Below are 15,893 nucleotides of genomic sequence, written 5' to 3' on the forward strand. Positions count from 1 at the left end.
GGTCTTCTTTTGTGAATTAACTTTCTCTTTTACTAGCCTACAATTTTAAGGGATCATTCCGTTGGTCAGGTAGCTACATTGATAATATGGTATAAAAGCCTAGAAAGATAGAACTCAATCATTTCATTAAGAAATTTACATCAGAAATTGGCTAAATGGTGTCAAGTATCAGAGGGGTAGGCGTGTTAGTCTGGATCTGTAAAAAGCGACAAAGAGTCCTGTGGCACCTTATAGACCAAAGGACGTAGCGGAGCATAAATGTCTACATCGGGTGGATTCTGGGAGGTGATTTCTGTGTTTTTTTTCAGGCACTTCCCCAGTAGATTGAAGATGAGGAACATTTTTCCCATAGTGAAGTTGATGTGGATTGCATGTTTTGTGAAAACAGAAAAAAGAACAAACTCATGACAGAAAAACTTAATCCATTACACATGAAGGATAAAGCCTATGGGCCTGGTTTTTCTTTTGGTTTTGTTCTTTTGGTTTTCTTTGGTTTGGTTTTGTTATTTTTTAGTTCCCCCATTATAAAACCATGGACTCGTGTAGAGTAATATCAGATTTATACAGTATAAGTGATATTAGAATCAGGCTTTCTGAAATTAGTAAATACCTGGAGGGGTTCACATAAACTTTGATCACCTTTTTAAAGGGAAAACATTACCCACTTGCCAGCACACAGGTATACAGGGAGACTTACAAGTAAAAGAGAGCCATCTGCAGACGATTGTCCTGGTTAATGGGAGTCATCAAGATTCCAGACCACCATGAATGGCCCACACTTTGCATAATTACAATAGGCCCTCAGAGTTCTATTTCAGATTTCTAGTTTCAGATACATGAGTGGTACATTTATACAAATAGGATGACCACACTCAGTAGATTATAAGCTTTGTAATGATACCTTACAAGAGACCGTTTCCATGAAGCATATTCCACTTAAATATTATGTAACTCATTAGCATATTTTCATAAAATCATAGAGAGTGCAACATCACCCAATCGATTTGGCCTGATGTGAGGGGTTCTCTCCAGATGCTGCTTTTAAACCCCCGTCTCAGAAAATAGCTCACGAACAGGAGAAGCGGCTAATCAAACCTGAGAGTGACAAATGGTGAACACTCGGGTTTCTGGCATGGCAAAGAACCCTTACCATGGGCTTGGGTGCCATGAGGGTTCTCTAAGAGACGGGAAGCATCACCAAGTTAAGGGCTCCAGAGAAACTGCCCAATATTTTCAAACTTTAGGATGCCTGAATTTCAGCCCCTAAACCCACTTTTAAGCAACTAACTAAAAGTGACCTGATTGCCATAGGTGCTGAGCACTCAAAACTCCTAGTGAAATCAACAGGAGCTGTGGGTGCTCAGCTCCTCTTCAAATCAGGCCACTTATAAGTTATTTAGGTGCCTAATTTAAGGCATCTCATTTTCAAAATGTAACCAAAGCCTATTTCTGGCCGTTACAGGATGAGTTTTGCTAAGAGCAGATATCACTGACTAAAAATCCCACACAAACGGTGGGTGAATGAATGGGAATGATGTCATAAAAGGATGACATATCCCCTGCGGCTTGGGTAACAAATGAAGTAGCTGCCCATTGGTTCTCAGACAACCAATCAGAAAGGATGTTTTCTCTGTCTGCACTGAGGTTATAAAAGGCTGCAGGCTCAGACAGGGTCAGCATACTACTCTGGTGATTTCAAGAGGTGGCTTAGCCAAGCCACACTTTGTCAGGCCAGTCATAATCAGGCCAGACCAGGAAGAAATCAAAGAAGGCAAAATAAGAGCGAGAAAACCAAGTGAACAGAGCCAGGAACAGAAGGAAAGAGAGTCAGGAAAGTTAAGCAAAGAAAGACACAGGCAAGTGGAGCCAAGCAAGGAAACATCCACTGAAGCCAAGCAAGTCAAGAAAAAAGCTAGGCAGGCCAATTCCTCAGGAAAGACGCAGGTAAACCAAGCAGAGAAAACAAAAGAAAGCCAAGAAAGTCAAGCCAAGTGTTGCTGGAACACTAGAAGTCTGCAACATGTCTGAGACTGAGTCTGAGTCTGAGTCTGAGTCTGAGTCTGAGTCTGAGCACTCTGGTGAGCCCTCAACAGCAAAAGACCCTAAGGCCAAAATCACCCGTTCTTCCCGGGCTGGGCTGCAGTTCTCTGTCAGTCGCATAGACAGATTGCTCCGCAAAGGACAATTTGCAGACCGTATTGGAGCTGGAGCCCCAGTATATATGGCCGCGGTGCTTCAATAAGTGACTCATGAGATTGTGGATATTGCTGGGGAAGTCGCTGCACGCAGCAAGAAGCGTCGGATTTCCCCACACCACTTGCAGCTGGCCATTCACAGCGACTCAGAGCTCAAGAAACTGCTGGGAGGTGTCCCCATCTCTCAGGGCGGAGTCCTGCACTTAAATCAGCCTGTGGTTTTACCTTCCAAGAAGAGGAATTTCAGGAGAGCCATCAAGAGAAGGATTGCCCCTGCTCCTGTCCCTCTTAAGTGAGAACAGAGCAAAGGGGAGACTGCCACCCCAGATTTGGGAGAAATGACAGTCACTTGATTGCAAGGCTCTTTTCAAATGCATCAGTATGGTCTAATAAAAGCAGTTAAAATGCCTGGTCTTCTTTTGTGAATTAATTTCCTCTTTTACTAGACTACAATTTTAAGGGATCATTCCGTTGCTCAGGTAGCTGCATTGATAATATGGTATAAAAGCCTAGAAAGATAGAACTCAATCATTTCATTAAGAAATTTACATCAGAAATTGGCTAAATGGTGTCAAGTATCAGAGGGGTAGGCGTGTTAGTCTGGATCTGTAAAAAGCGACAAAGAGTCCTGTGGTACCTTATAGACCAAAGGACGTAGTGGAGCATAAATGTCTACATCGGGTGGATTCTGGGAGGTGATTTCTGTGTTTTTTTTCAGGCACTTCCCCAGTAGATTGAAGATGAGGAACATTTTTCCCATAGTGAAGTGGATGTGGATTGCATGTTTTGTGAAAACAGAAAAAAGAACAAACTCATGACAGAAAAACTTAATCCATTACACATGAAGGATAAAGCCTATGGGCCTGGTTTTTCTTTTGGTTTTGTTCTTTTGGTTTTCTTTGGTTTGGTTTTGTTATTTTTTAGTTCCCCCATTATAAAACCCTGGACTCGTTTAGAGTAATATCAGATTTATACAGTATAAGTGATATTAGAATCAGGCTTTCTGAAATTAGTAAATACCTGGAGGGGTTCACATAAACTTTGATCACCTTTTTAAAGGGAAAACATTACCCACTTGCCAGCACACAGGTATACAGGGAGACTTACAAGTAAAAGAGAGCCATCTGCAGACGATTGTCCTGGTTAATGGGAGTCATCAAGATTCCAAACCACCATGAATGGCCCACACTTTGCATAATTACAATAGGCCCTCAGAGTTCTATTTCAGATTTCTAGTTTCAGATACATGAGTGGTACATTTATACAAATAGGATGAGCACACTCAGTAGATTATAAGCTTTGTAATGATACCTTACAAGAGACCGTTTGCATGAAGCATATTCCAGTTAAATATTATGTAACTCATTAGCATATTTTCATAAAATCATAGAGAGTGCAACATCATACAATGGATTTGGCCTGATGTGAGGGGTTCTCTCCAGATGCTGCTTTTAAACCCCGGTCTCAGAAAATAGCTCACGAACAAGAGAAGCGGCTAATCAAACCTGAGAGTGACAAATGGTGAACACTCGGGTTTCTGGCATGGCAAAGAACCCTTACCATGGGCTTGGGTGCCATGAGGGTTCTCTAAGAGACGGGAAGCATCACCAAGTTAAGGGCTCCAGAGATACTGCCCAATATTTTCAAACTTTAGGATGCCTGAATTTCAGCCCCTAAACCCACTTTTAAGCAACTAACTAAAAGTGACCTGATTGCCATAGGTGCTGAGCACTCAAAACTCCTAGTGAAATCAACAGGAGCTGTGGGTGCTCAGCTCCTCTTCAAATCAGGCCACTTATAAGTTATGTAGATGCCTAATTTAAGGCATCTCATTTTCAAAATGTAACCAAAGCCTATTTCATGCCGTTACAGGATGAGTTTTGCGAAGAACAGATATCACTGATTAAAAATCCCAAACAATCTGTGGGTGAATGAATGGGAATGATGTCATAAAAGGATGACATATCCCCTGCGGCTTGGGTAACAAATGAAGTAGCTGCCCATTGGTTCTCAGACAACCAATCAGAAAGGATGTTTTCTCTGTCTGCACTGAGGTTATAAAAGGCTGCAGGCTCAGACAGGGTCAGCATACTACTCTGGTGATTTCAAGAGGTGGCTTAGCCAAGCCACACTTTGTCAGGCCAGTCATAATCAGGCCAGACCAGGAAGAAATCAAAGAAGGCAAAATAAGAGTGAGAAAACCAAGTGAAGAGAGCCAGGAACAGAGGAAAGAGAGTCAGGCAAGCCAAGCAAAGAAAGACACAGGCAAGTGGAGCCAAGCAAGGAAACATCCACTGAAGCCAAGCAAGTCAAGAAAAAAGCTAGGCAGGCCAATTCCTCAGGAAAGACTCAGGTAAACCAAGCAGAGAAAACAAAAGAAAGCCAAGAAAGTCAAGCCAAGTGTTGCTGGAACACTAGAAGTCTGCAACATGTCTGAGACTGAGGCTGAGTCTGAGGCTGAGTCTGAGCACTCTGGTGAGACCTCAACCGCAAAAGACCCTAAGGCCAAAATCACCCGTTCTTCCCGGGCTGGGCTGCAGTTCTCTGTCAGTCGCATAGACAGATTGCTCCGCAAAGGACAATGTGCAGACCCAGTATATATGGCCGCGGTGCTTCAATAAGTGACTCATGAGATTGTGGATATTGCTGGGGAAGTCGCTGCACGCAGCAAGAAGCGTCGGATTTCCCCACACCACTTGCAGCTGGCCATTCACAGCGACTCAGAGCTCAAGAAACTGCTGGGAGGTGTCACCATCTCTCAGGGCGGAGTCCTGCACTTAAATCAGCCTGTGGTTTTACCTTGCAAGAAGAGGAATTTCAGGAGAGCCATCAAGAGAAGGATTGCCCCTGCTCCTGTCCCTCTTAAGTGAGAACAGAGCAAAGGGGAGACTGCCATGCCAGATTTGGGAGAAATGACATTCACTTGATTGCAAGGCTCTTTTCAAATGCATCAGTATGGTCTAATAAAAGCAGTTAAAATGCCTGGTCTTCTTTTGTGAATTAACTTCCTCTTTTACTAGCCTACAATTTTAAGGGATCATTCCGTTGGTCAGGTAGCTACATTGATAATATGGTATAAAAGCCTAGAAAGATAGAACTCAATCATTTCATTAAGAAATTTACATCAGAAATTGTCTAAATGGTGTCAAGTATCAGAGGGGTAGGCGTGTTAGTCTGGATCTGTAAAAAGCGACAAAGAGTCCTGTGGCACCTTATAGACCAAAGGACGTAGCGGAGCATAAATGTCTACATCGGGTGGATTCTGGGAGGTGATTTCTGTTTTTTTTTCAGGCACTTCCCCAGTAGATTGAAGATGAGGAACATTTTTCCCATAGTGAAGTTGATGTGGATTGCATGTTTTGTGAAAACAGAAAAAAGAACAAACTCATGACAGAAAAACTTAATCCATTACACATGAAGGATAAAGCCTATGGGCCTGGTTTTTCTTTTGGTTTTGTTCTTTTGGTTTTCTTTTGTTTAGTTTTGTTATTTTTTAGTTCCCCCATTATAAAACCATGGACTCGTTTAGAGTAATATCAGATTTATACAGTATAAGTGATATTAGAATCAGGCTTTCTGAAATTAGTAAATACCTGGAGGGGTTCACATAAACTTTGATCACCTTTTTAAAGGGAAAACATTACCCACTTGCCAGCACACAGGTATACAGGGAGACTTACAAGTAAAAGAGAGCCATCTGCAGACGATTGTCCTGGTTAATGGGAGTCATCAAGATTCCAAACCACCATGAATGGCCCACACTTTGCATAATTACAATAGGCCCTCAGAGTTCTATTTCATATTTCTAGTTTCAGATACATGAGTGGTACATTTATACAAATAGGATGACCACACTCAGTAGATTATAAGCTTTGTAATGATACCTTACAAGAGACCGTTTTCATGAAGCATATTCCAGTTAAATATTATGTAACTCATTAGCATATTTTCATAAAATCATAGAGAGTGCAACATCATACAATGGATTTGGCCTGATGTGAGGGGTTCTCTCCAGATGCTGCTTTTAAACCCCGGTCTCAGAAAATAGCTCACGAACAAGAGAAGCGGCTAATCAAACCTGAGATTGACAAATGGTGAACACTCGGGTTTCTGGCATGGCAAAGAACCCTTACCATGGGCTTGGGTGCCAGGAGGGTTCTCTAAGAGACGGGAAGCATCACCAAGTTAAGGGCTCCAGAGAAACTGCCCAATATTTTCAAACTTTAGGATGCCTGAATTTCAGCCCCTAAACCCACTTTTAAGCAACTAACTAAAAGTGACCTGATTGCCATAGGTGCTGAGCACTCGAAACTACTAGTGAAATCAACAGGAGCTGTGGGTGCTCAACTCCTCTTCAAATCAGGCCATTTATAAGTTATTTAGGTGCCTAATTTAAGGCATCTCATTTTCAAAATGTAACCAAAGCCTATTTCATGCCGTTACAGGATGAGTTTTGCTAAGAGCAGATATCACTGACTAAAAATCCCACACAAATGGTGGGTGAATGAATGGGAATGATGTCATAAAAGGATGACATATCCCCTGCGGCTTGGGTAACAAATGAAGTAGCTGCCCATTGGTTCTCAGACAACCAATCAGAAAGGATGTTTTCTCTGTCTGCACTGAGGTTATAAAAGGCTGCAGGCTCAGACAGGGTCAGCATACTACTCTGGTGATTTCAAGAGGTGGCTTAGCCAAGCCACACTTTGTCAGGCCAGTCATAATCAGGCCTGACCAGGAAGAAATCAAAGAAGGCAAAATAAGAGCGAGAAAACCAAGTGAACAGAGCCAGGAACAGAAGGAAAGAGAGTCAGACAAGCCAAGCAAAGAAAGACACAGGCAAGTGGAGCCAAGCAAGGAAACATGCACTGAAGCCAAGCAAGTCAAGAAAAAAGCTAGGCAGGCCAATTCCTCAGGAAAGACTCAGGTAAACCAAGCAGAGAAAACAAAAGAAAGCCAAGAAAGTCAAGCCAAGTGTTGCTGGAACACGAGAAGTCTGCAACATGTCTGAGACTGAGGCTGAGTCTGAGTCTGAGTCTGAGCACTCTGGTGAGACCTCAACCGCAAAAGACCCTAAGGCCAAAATCACCCGTTCTTCCCGGGCTGGGCTGCAGTTCTCTGTCAGTCGCATAGACAGATTGCTCCGCAAAGGACAATTTGCAGACCGGATTGGAGCTGGAGCCCCAGTATATATGGCCGCGGTGCTTCAATAAGTGACTCATGAGATTGTGGATATTGCTGGGGAAGTCGCTGCACGCAGCAAGAAGCGTCGGATTTCCCCACACCACTTGCAGCTGGCCATTCACAGCGACTCAGAGCTCAAGAAACTGCTGGGAGGTGTCACCATCTCTCAGGGCAGAGTCCTGCACTTAAATCAGCCTGTGGTTTTACCTTCCAAGAAGAGGAATTTCAGGAGAGCCATCAAGAGAAGGATTGCCCCTGCTCCTGTCCCTCTTAAGTGAGAACAGAGCAAAGGGGAGACTGCCACCCCAGATTTGGGAGAAATGACAGTCACTTGATTGCAAGGCTCTTTTCAAATGCATCAGTATGGTCTAATAAAAGCAGTTAAAATGCCTGGTCTTCTTTTGTGAATTAATTTCCTCTTTTACTAGCCTACAATTTTAAGGGATCATTCTGTTGGTCAAGTAGCTGCATTGATAATATGGTATAAAAGCCTAGAAAGATAGAACTCAATCATTTCATTAAGAAATTTACATCAGAAATTGGCTAAATGGTGTCAAGTATCAGAGGGGTAGGCGTGTTAGTCTGGATCTGTAAAAAGCGACAAAGAGTCCTGTGGCACCTTATAGACCAACAGACGTAGTGGAGCATAAATGTCTACATCGGGTGGATTCTGGGAGGTGATTTCTGTGTTTTTTTCAGGCATTTCCCCACTAGATTGAAGATGAGGAACATTTTTCCCATAGTGAAGTTGATGTGGATTGCATGTTTTCTGAAAACAGAAAAAAGAACAAACTCATGACAGAAAAACTTAATCCATTACACATGAAGGATAAAGCCTATGGGCCTGGTTTTTCTTTCGGTTTTGTTCTTTTGGTTTTCTTTTGATTTGTTTTGTTATTTTTTAGTCCCCCCATTATAAAACCATGGACTCGTGTAGAGTAATATCAGATTTATACAGTATAAGTGATACTAGAATCAGGCTTTCTGAAATTAGTAAATACCTGGAGGGGTTCACATAAACTTTGATCACCTTTTTAAAGGGAAAACATTACCCACTTGCCAGCACACAGGTATACAGGGAGACGTACAAGTAAAAGAGAGCCATCTGCAGACGATTGTCCTGGTTAATGGGAGTCATCAAGATTCCAAACCACCATGAATGGCCCACACTTTGCATCATTACAATAGGCCCTCAGAGTTCTATTTCATATTTCTAGTTTCAGATACATGAGTGGTACATTTATACAAATAGGATGAGCACACTCAGTAGATTATAAGCTTTGTAATGATACCTTACAAGAGACCTTTGCTTGAAGCATATTCCAGTTACATTATATTTAACTCATTAGCATATTTTCATAAAATCAGATAGAGTGCAACATCACACAATGGATTTGGCCTGATGTGAGGGATTCTCTCCAGATGCTGTTTTTAAACCGGTCTCAGAAAATAGCTCACGAACAAGAGAAGCAGCTAATCAAACCTGAGAGTGACTAATGGTGAACACTCGGGTTTCTGGAATGGCAAAGAACCCTTACCATGGGCTTGGGTGCCATGAGGGTTCTCTAAGAGACGGGAAGCATCACCAAGTTAAGGGCTCCAGAGAAACTGCCCAATATTTTCAAACTTTAGGATGCCTGAATTTCAGCCCCTAAACCCAAATTTAAGCAACTAACTAAAAGTGACCTGATTGCCATAGGTGCTGAGCACTCAAAACTCCTAGTGAAATCAACAGGAGCGGTGGGTGCTCAGCTCCTCTTCAAATCAGGCCACTTATAAGTTATTTAGGTGCCTAATTTAAGGCATCTCATTTTCAAAATGTAACCAAAGCCTATTTCATGCCGTTACAGGAGGAGTTTTGCTAAGAGCAGATATCACTGACTAAAAATCCCACACAAACGGTGGGTGAATGAATGGGAATGATGTCATAAAAGGATGACATATCCCCTCCGGCTTGGGTAACAAATGAAGTAGCTGCCCATTGGTTCTCAGACAACCAATCAGAAAGGATGTTTTCTCTGTCTGCACTGAGGTTATAAAAGGCTGCAGGCTCAGACAGGGTCAGCATACTACTCTGCTGATTTCAAGAGGTGGCTTAGCCAAGCCACACTTTGTCAGGCCACTCATAATCAGGCCTGACCAGGAAGAAATCAAAGAAGGCAAAATAAGAGCGAGAAAACCAAGTGAACAGAGCCAGGAATACAAGGAAAGAGAGTCAGGCAAGCCAAGCAAAGAAAGACACAGGCAAGTGGAGCCAAGCAAGGAAACATCCACTGAAGCCAAGCAAGTCAAGAAAAAAGCTAGGCAGGCCAATTCCTCAGGAAAGACTCAGGTAAACCAAGCAAAGAAAACAAAAGAAAACCAAGAAAGTCAAGCCAAGTGTTGCTGGAACACTAGAAGTCTGCAACATGTCTGAGACTGAGGCTGAGTCTGAGTCTGAGTCTGAGCACTCTGGTGAGACCTCAACCGCAAAAGACCCTAAGGCCAAAATCACCCGTTCTTCCCGGGTTGGTCTGCAGTTCTCTGTCAGTCGCATAGACAGATTGCTCCGCAAAGGACAATTTGCAGACCGTATTGGAGCTGGAGCCCCAGTATATATGGCCGCGGTGCTTCAATAAGTGACTCATGAGATTGTAGATATTGCTGGGGAAGTCGCTGGACGCAGCAAGAAGCGTCGGATTTTCCCACACCACTTGCAGCTGGCCATTCACAGCGACTCAGAGCTCAAGAAACTGCTGGGAGGTGTCACCATCTCTCAGGGCGGAGTCCTGCACTTAAATCAGCCTGTGGTTTTACCTTCCAAGAAGAGGAATGGCAGGAGAGCCATCAAGAGAAGGATTGCCCCTGCTCCTGTCTCTCTTAAGTGAGAACAGAGCAAAGGGGAGACTGCCACCCCAGATTTGGGAGAAATGACATTCACTTGATTGCAAGGCTCTTTGCAAATGCATCAGTATGGTCTAATAAAAGCAGTTAAAATGCCTGGTCTTCTTTTGTGAATTAACTTCCTCTTTTACTAGCCTACAATTTTAAGGGATCATTCCGTTGGTCAGGTAGCTACATTGATAATATGGTATAAAAGCCTAGAAAGATAGAACTCAATCATTTCATTAAGAAATTTACATTAGAAATTGTCTAAATGGTGTCAAGTTTCAGAGGGGTAGGCGTGTTAGTCTGGATCTGTAAAAAGCGACAAAGAGTCCTGTGGCACCTTATAGACCAAAGGACGTGGTGGAGCATAAATGTCTACATCGGGTGGATTCTGGGAGGTGATTTCTGTGTTTTTTTTCAGGCATTTCCCCAGTAGATTGAAGATGAGGAACATTTTTCCCATAGTGAAGTTGATGTGGATTGCATGTTTTGTGAAAACAGAAAAAAGAACAAACTCATGACAGAAAAACTTAATCCATTACACATGAAGGATAAAGCCTATGGGCCTGGTTTTTCTTTTGGTTTTCTTCTTTTGGTTTTCTTTGGTTTGGTTTTGTTATTTTTTAGTTCCCCCATTATAAAACCATGGACTCGTTTAGAGTAATATCAGATTTATACAGTATAAGTGATACTAGAATCAGGCTTTCTGAAATTAGTAAATACCTGGAGGGGTTCACATAAACTTTGATCACCTTTTTAAAGGGAAAACATTACCCACTTGCCAGCACACAGGTATACAGGGAGACTTACAAGTAAAAGAGAGCCATCTGCAGACGATTGTCCTGGTTAATGGGAGTCATCAAGATTCCAAACCACCATGAATGGCCCACACTTTGCATCATTACAATAGGCCCTCAGAGTTCTATTTCAGATTTCTAGTTTCAGATACATGAGTGGTACATTTATACAAATAGGATGACCACACTCAGTAGATTATAAGCTTTGTAATGATACCTTACAAGAGACCGTTTGCATGAAGCATATTCCAGTTAAATATTATGTAACTCATTAGCATATTTTCATAAAATCATAGAGAGTGCAACATCACACAATGGATTTGGCCTGATGTGAGTGGTTCTCTCCAGTTGCTGTTTTTTAACTGGTCTCAGCTCACGAATTGCTGGGGAAGTCTCTGCACGCAGCAAGAAGCGTCGGATTTCCCCATGCCACTTTCAGCTGGCCATTCACAGCGACTCACAGCTCAAGAAACTGCTGGGGGAAGCAAAAGTGGATGGGAACCTGGGAGGCAGTGACCAGGAGTTCAGGATCCTGACACGAGGAAGAAAGGAGAGCAGCAGAATACGTACTCTGGACTTCAGAAAAGCAGACTTTGACTCCCTCAGGGAACAGATGGGCAGGATCCCCTGGGAGAATAAAATGAAGGGCAAAGGGGTCCAGGAGATCTGGCTGTATTTTAAAGAATCCTTATTGAGGTTGCAGGAACAAACCATCCCGATATGTAGAAAGAATAGTAAATATGGCACGCGATCAACTTGGCTAAACAGTGAAATCCTTGCTGATCTTAAACGCAAAAAAGAGGCTTATAAGGAGTGGAAGATTGGACAAATGACCAGGGAGGAGTATAAAAATATTGCTCAGGCATGCAGGAGTGAAATCAGGAAGGCCAAATCACACTTGGATTTGCAGCTAGCAAGAGATGTTAAGAGTAACAAAAAGGATTTCTTCAGGTATGTTAGCAACAAGAAGAAAGTCAAGGAAAGTGTGGGCCCCTTACTGAATGAGGGAGGCAACCTAGTGACCGAGGATGTGGAAAAAGCTAATGTACTCAATGATTTTTTTGCCTCTGTCTTCACGAACCAGGTCAGCTCCCAGACTGCTGCACTGGGCAGCACAGTACGGGGAGAAGGTGACCAGCCCTCTGCGGAGAAAGAAGTGGTTCGGGATTTTTAGAAAAACTGGACGTGCACAAGTCCATGGGGCCGGATGCGCTGCATCCAAGGGTGCTAAAGGAGTTGGCGGGTGAGATTGCAGAGCCATTAGCCATTATTTTTGAAAACTCATGGCGATCGGGGGAGGTCCCAGATGACTGGAAAAAGGCTAATGTAGTGCCCATCTTTAAAAAAGGGAAGAAGGAGGATCCGGGGAACTACAGGCCAGTCAGCCTCACCTCAGTCCCTGGAAAAATCATGGAGCAGGTCCTCAAGGAATCAATTATGAAACATTTAGAGGACAGGAAAGTGATCAGGAACAGTCAGCATGGATTCACCAAGGGGAAGTCGTGCCTGACTAACCTAATTGCCTTCTATGATGAGATAACTGGCTCTGTGGATGAGGGGAAAGCAGTGGATGTCTTATTTCTTGACTTTAGCAAAGCTTTTGATACTGTTTCCCACAGTATTCTTGCCACCAAGTTAAAGAAGTATGGGCTGGATGAATGGACTGTAAGGTGGATAGAAAGCTGGCTAGATCGTCGGGCTCTACAGGTAGTGATCAATGGCTCCATGTATAGTTGGCAGCCGGTTTCGAGCGGAGTGCCCCAGGGGTCGGTCCTGGGGACGGTTTTGTTTAATGTCTTTATTAATGATCTGGAGGATGGTGTGGACTGCACTCTCAGCAAGTTTGCAGATGACACTAAACTAGGAGGCGTGGTAGATACACTAGAGGGTAGGGATCGGATACAGAGGGACCTAGACAAATTAGAGGATTGGGCAGAAAAAAACCTGATGAGGTTCAACAAGGACAAGTGCAGAGTCCTGCACTTAGGACGGAAGAATCCCATGCACTGCTACAGACTAGGGACCGAATGGCTAGGTAGCAGTTCTGCTGAAAAGGACCTAGGGGTCACAGTGGACGAGAAGCTGGATATGAGTCAACAGTGTGCTCTTGTTGCCAAGAAGGCTAACAGCATTTTGGGTTGTATAAGTAGGGGCATTGCCAGCAGATCGAGGAACATGATCGTTCCCCTTTATTCGACATTGGTGAGGCCTCATCTGGAATACTGTGTCCAGTTTTGGTCCCCACACTACAAGAAGGATGTGGAAAAATTGGAAAGAGTCCAGCGGAGGGCAACAAAAATGATTAGGGGTCTGGAGCACATGACTTATGAAGAGAGGCTGAGAGAACTGGGATTGTTTAGTCTCCAGAAGAGAAGAATGAGGGGGGATTTGATAGCAGCCTTCAACTACCTGAAGGGGGGTTCCAAAGAGGATGGAGCTCGGCTGTTCTCAGTGGTGGCAGATGACAGAACAAGGAGCAATGGTCTCAAGTTGCAGTGGGGGAGGTCCAGATTGGATATCAGGAAAAACTATTTCACTAGGAGGGTGGTGAAACACTGGAATGCGTTACCTAGGGAGGTGGTGGAGTCTCCTTCCTTGGAGGTTTTTAAGGCCCGGCTTGACAAAGCCCTGGCTGGGATAATTTAGCTGGGAATTGGTCCTGCTTTGAGCAGGGGGTTGGACTAGATGACCTCTTGAGGTCCCTTCCAACTCTGATATTCTATGATTCTATGATTCTATGTCCATCACCACCAGATAAAGAAACAAATCTTAAGATGGTTAAAGAAAATTTAGTTGATAGCATCCTGTCTGGCAAAGAAATCACTTATCAATGGTTGCAATTATGAAACCCTCATTTCTGTATTGTTTTATCTCTATGCCCCCCACTTTTCTATTGTTAATCTGTCTGGTTCTCTAATTGTTTCTATCTGCTGTATAATTAATTTTGCTAGGTGTAAGTTAATGAGGATAGTGGGATATAATTGGTTAGAGAATTATGTTAGAATATGTTAAGATTGGTTAGTAAAATTTCAGTAAAATGATTGGTTAAGGTATAGCTAAGAATATTACTATATAAACTGGGGTCGATCAGGAAGTGGGGGGAGGAAGGGAAATTGGAATCATGTTTGCTAAGAGGGGAGAGAATGGGAACAGGGACACAGGCATGGCTCTGCATTGTCAGAGCTGGGAAGGGGGACACGGGGTAAACGCTCTCCGGCATCAGAGTTGGGAAGGGGGACACTGGGGAACAGACTCTATTGGCGTATAGAGATAAGCCCGACTGGTGTGAAGGGCTTCAGAATATGCTTGCTTGGTAACTAACCCCAATAAACATTTCATTGTCTGCACTTCGGACTTCTGGTCTTTTGCTGCTTGCTGTCTGCGTGACAAGAACCAGGGGAGGGGGTGAAGGGACAGCCCTCTAACAAACACACTAGAAGAAAGTTAGTTATTGGAGGAAGAGGTTTGATTCTTTACAGTAAAACACCAGCATATATAGAATTAGAAGCTTTAAAAGCACAGTACCTTCATTCTTGGCTTTCTCAGCTCTCTGTCTGCTTTGCTGTTCATTAGGACTATGAAATTTCAGCTCTGAATAGGTCACATCCTGCTCACTCATTTCTAGTGGGTTATAGAACAGAGAGTTTAGACTCAAGTGTATTGAGATAGATGATGGGATATGATGAATAACTGACATGACATATCTATGAAACTCCCATCAGAGCAAACAAAGAGCACCAGTACCTATTTTATGCCACAAATGAGCTGTCTTTTAGAAAAGCCAACAAAGGTTCTTGTGATGAAAAGAAATCATATACTAGAGCAATGAGTCCAGTGTGAATTTCTTATCACTTTTTCTAATACAGTGTGGAAATATAGTTGAAAGGAGACTCAGTTTTCAAAACTTTGGGAATTGCTGTTCTAATGTCTGACCTCTGTTTATATTTCCAGAGAATAAAATTTCCCAAACTGGAGCTGTCAATACATGTTAGTAATTTAAAAATGAAATTAAAAACAAAACAAACGACAAAAAATCAACTCATTAACACTGAAGGTTTATAAAAACAAACATTAGAAAGTCAGGTTTTTGACTTAATCTTTAAAAAATATATTTGAAGGACAAAGTTTTCAAAGGGGCCTCATGGAGTTAAGCATCCAGCTTCCACTGGAATTCAAAGTGAATTGAAGTGAATTTTCCCAAATGTCTTTTAAAATCCCACTTGAAAAGTGTGGTGTGACAGTCTGGGAATCTGTCAATGTACATCTTTTATCTGAGATTTTGTGGTCTCTGTATGTATGTTTATCAAGCAGCAAACGCAATTTTGAATATGGTGCTGGTTGCCCTCTCTTTTCTCTTTTTACCTCCACATTGGCTAGAAATTCCCATGGGTGGCAACACAGGGAAATGGAGCCTACAAGTCTGTCTTCGAAAGAGACAGTTACTAAGGGCTATTAAGCAGTGAACAGACCTGGTCCAGACAAAAAAATAGGATAGCTGAAGACTGGGAAAAGCCAGTTTGCTTAAACTTCTTTGCAGGGGTTTGGGATTGGAGAGTGGGATATCCCCAGCAGCAGAACAAAAGAATCAGGTGTTGGTTGTGAGACATATAAACTTGAGGGACTCATACAGCAGAGAAGGAACAGTAAGCTTTGGACAGGAGAGAACAAGAGAGGGGCCTGCTATTGTAGCAAGGCGTCCTGTTTACCTGCAGCACCAGCCAAGGTCAAACAAAGAGAGCTGTCCAGTGGCCTGGAACAGAGAGAGAGAGAGAGGGAGCAAGAATCCACGATTCCGGAGAGAAACTGTGTGCAGGCGACAAAGATCCCGGACAGCCCAGAGGGCTCTGCC

At 43.0% G+C, this 15,893-nt stretch overlaps 1 protein-coding gene across 1 annotated transcript in view; it reads right to left on the minus strand.

The window, feature by feature from the left end:
* The window catches only part of LOC128843699 (C-type lectin domain family 1 member A-like), a 29,061-nt gene that overhangs the window by 11,125 nt on the left and 2,043 nt on the right, over positions 1–15,893 (minus strand). Inside the window, exon 2 of the mRNA XM_054040741.1 lies at positions 14,570–14,665. Within this exon, the coding sequence (XP_053896716.1) occupies positions 14,570–14,663 (94 nt within the window). The 5' untranslated portion in view covers positions 14,664–14,665. The remainder of the gene's footprint in view (positions 1–14,569; positions 14,666–15,893) is intronic.

This window comes from Malaclemys terrapin, chromosome 1 (genome assembly GCF_027887155.1).
Source record: "Malaclemys terrapin pileata isolate rMalTer1 chromosome 1, rMalTer1.hap1, whole genome shotgun sequence".
In the NCBI taxonomy this organism is placed as follows: domain Eukaryota; kingdom Metazoa; phylum Chordata; order Testudines; family Emydidae; genus Malaclemys; species Malaclemys terrapin.